The sequence below is a fragment of the Trypanosoma theileri genome (assembly GCF_002087225.1).
Source record: "Trypanosoma theileri isolate Edinburgh chromosome Unknown TM35_Tth_11_V1, whole genome shotgun sequence".
NCBI classification, from domain to species: domain Eukaryota; phylum Euglenozoa; class Kinetoplastea; order Trypanosomatida; family Trypanosomatidae; genus Trypanosoma; species Trypanosoma theileri.
The window spans coordinates 148,302-151,909 of NW_021639853.1; the positions used below are offsets into that span (position 1 = coordinate 148,302).

Here is a 3,608-nt window from a genome sequence, read left to right on the forward strand (position 1 = left end):
TATATATATATATATATATATATATATATATATACAAACAGAAGCTTAATATATGTCTTGTCGTGACTGTTGTTTGTTTCTTCTTTTTTTTCTTTGTTATTTCAGCATCCTTAAGATGCCATAGTAATAGACAACTGTCACGAAGAATAATAAAAAGAAAAAAAAAGAGTCAAAGGAATGAAGAGATGGAGTATTATAACGTGAGGGAAGGAAGAGAAAAAAAAAAAAAAAAAAAAAAAAAAAACATGATATTATACATATATAATGGTAAGGTGAGGTGAAAAGATAAAAAGGAACAATTTTAGTGCTGCCGTTCTTTGCTGCAAAATGAATGATGACTCCAATTTGAAGGCGATGTGTTCTTTTTCTTCTTTTTCTCTTTATTATTATTATTATTATTATTATTATTTATTTGCGTTCTCCTGCACGCAAAATGGTTTCATCATTTAATTACCTCACACCCGTTCCATTTTTATGTGTATGTATTTGTATCTGGAGTAGTAAGAACTACTGCTGCCTTTTTCTGTGTAACGATAAAAGAGAAGAAAAAAAGAAAAAAAAAAACTATTCTTTTTTTTTATTTTATTTTCTCATTTTCTTCTGGAGACTATATCACTTCAAAATCAAATTCTTTCTTTCTTTCTTTTCCACTCTCTTTTATTTTTTTTTTCTCATACATTTTCCCTTATTTGTACACAAGCACCCTTTCAAAAGAGAAAAGGAGAATAAACTTGGAAGGGCATCAGTCAAGCCTAAATAAAAGAAAAAAAAATAAAGAAAAACGAAAGCAAAAAGAAGCAACGAAGGGGGACAAAAAAAAAACAAAAAGAAAACAGTAGTCCATTGTGTTGTGGAAAGTCCCACTAGAAAGCAAAAGAAAGTAGAGAGCGTTAGATTACTCACATACAATAGGTGTCTATATATATATATATATATATATACAGATAAACACCTGTACCTGTACAAGGCTAAGGGGAAGAGAAGGAGGGTAAATCGGTTTAGTCAACAGTCAAATATATATATATATTTATTTATTTATTTTATTTATAGGTCCGAGTAGAAAAGTGGAAAGAGACCTCCATTTTTTTTTTTTTTTTTCTTCTTTTAGTGCTATAATTCTTGGTGTTCTTGTTTTTGAGATCTCCGTTAGATTTTCGCTGCCGCCGGTACACTCTGAGTGAGGAGGCAAAACGAGTTGTATAATTGAGTCTCACTCATTCAAAACAAGGAAAACAGGAATTTCAAGCAAAAAAGAAAAACAAACAAAGGAAGAACAAGAAGTGAAAAAAAAAAAAGAAAATCAAAAAAAAAAAAGAAAAGGGATACGAAGAGAATCAGAGAGTAGACCAAAAAAGAAAGAAGGAAGAAAGAAAGTATTAAAGTAAAGAGAACGAAAAGAAAGAAAGAAACAAAAAAAAAAAAGAAAGAAACAAAAAAAAAAAAAAAAATGATGCCAGTAGCATCTGCAGAGAACAACAGGCGAATGGCCTCCACGAGCCGTCAAACGAATCCCACTACATGGGAGTTCCCACTAGGACACAACTCGATGAAGAATGACTCGTCTACATCCCCAACGCCCATTCGAAGTGCAGCGGCCACTACTAACAGTACTAACACAGCAGCCGCAGCAGCTGCAGCAGCGGGAACTCCAATGCCAAACCACTTAACACGTTCTCCGGGGTCTACCACTCATCATCCGTATGGTGGCGTGCCGCTTTCAGCATTCGGCCCTGATTCTGAGCTGGAGGGTTACGCCGGTAATGATACCGATAATATTGTTACGGTTCGACCATCATACAAGACGAACCTTTCTTATTCTCTTAGTTGTACCACCAGTGGTTTATCTGCCTTCTGTGTACATCGGACATCGCAACACTCACCTATTACAATTCTTGATAGTAATGATTCACACTTGAAGAATACGGGTGGTTTTGGTGCTTCCATGACGACATCTACAAATCCTTGTGGGACTTTGAATAGCAGTCTAAACACTGTTCTGGCTGTTCCTCCTTCTCAAAGTTCTATTGTTTCTACGACGACGACGACTAATAATAATACTGCTGCTGCGGCTGCTGCTGCTCCTGCTGCTCTTGGAATAACTCGTCTTGGATCAACTCGTTTGACGTCAAACGTTGATGCTAACCGACGAGTTGTGAGTATTGACGCTGCTGAACGGCGTAATGATTTATATCATTGTCCTATTTCATTCCGTATGGTCATGGAAGAAGAGAAGCATCTACACTACACTGGTGTTGAACTCCCTCTCTCTGAACTCAATACAGGTGACACCGCTGAACGAGCCCGGCGTCTACAGCAGCGTCAACGACAAGTGCAATATGGAAAAGAAACCGTTGGATACAGTAATTACACACACGCCGTCCCTTCCCGCGGGGATCGTGAATTCCGAAACCCAATGCATCCCGTCACTCCACGACCTGAGTACAACTGCAGTAAACGCACCTTTGACCGTTATCTTAACATATGGCGGAGGCAACTGCATCTTTGGGATGACTATGATCCAAACAACGTGGCCCCGCAATATACACGAATAGGAATCCCTACATTGAGTCGTCTTGGTCTGGAACCACCGCCAAGTACACCAGATGGACAACAGAGTGCACTTCCATCCTCTTTCACGCCCTTAGCTACACATGGCGGTAGTGGATCCGCCTGTACCCCAGTGATGTCTCGTGGAGGAAGACGAGATATATTTATCTCATCCGCTTCTCATCAACGACAAGTGCCTTATACAGCTGAAGGGAATGGTGGTTTTGTGGCCGCAGCGGCAGCCGCAGCTGGAGCGACAACAGGTGTTGGTGTTTCTGGTGTTCCTCCTCCGCCGGCGAATAATAATATGGGGCACATGCGACCATCCAGTGGCTGTGGTGCTGGTGGTAGTTGGTCTATTACGAATACTCCACACACGCCTTTTCATGGCAGTACACATTCCACCAGCAGTCATCCACCGCCTTTGGTGTCGGTATTGGCACAACGGCCTATTTCCTCTCCATTCTGTGCGGATTCACCCAATCAGGGTTCCCCCAACCCCTACGGTGGACATCGCAACAGTGTTAATTGGTATCATTCCTCTGGACTGGGCGGCTCCACCTCCTCTGTGGCTGCAGCGGCCGCAGCGGCTATTGGCGGTGGGGCCTCTTCCTGTCCAAGTGGACCAGGCAATTTTAACGCGTGGGAGAATGGAATTTACGGGTGCAGCAGTAATCACAGTGGATATACTTCGCATGGGCACTACTCCCCATCGGGTGGTCACCGGCAGACACCACACTCCACACCCAATCACTATCAACAACAACAACACTACTACTATGGAGCTGCAGGGGCTAATATGCAAGGTGGTAATTGTGGAAATATGATAAACTCACCACCTCCCACGTGTGTATATCAAGAAACATGGGGGAACTCGCAGAGACAGCAGTACTAAATGGAGAGGGAAGGAGGAGGAAGAGGAGGGATTGGGAGAGAAAAATGGATTTTTCATAGAGTGGCAAAAGAAAAAAAAAGTGGGAAACGAATAGAGAACGGGCTCTTTTACCCAATAAGAAGCAGTATGGGAGTATTTATTATTTTTTTTTCTTTTTTTTTTTTTT

General features: G+C 41.0%; 1 protein-coding gene across 1 annotated transcript; it reads left to right on the forward strand.

Annotated features, from left to right (window-relative positions):
* Positions 1–1,447: 1,447 nt before the first annotated feature.
* On the forward strand, positions 1,448–3,442 carry TM35_000111660 (uncharacterized protein; the record flags this gene model as incomplete). The annotated part of the gene is made up of 1 exon (XM_029024875.1): positions 1,448–3,442. The coding sequence occupies one exon, from the start codon at positions 1,448–1,450 to the stop codon at positions 3,440–3,442; it is 1,995 nt and encodes a 664-aa protein (XP_028883698.1).
* Positions 3,443–3,608: the final 166 nt, after the last annotated feature.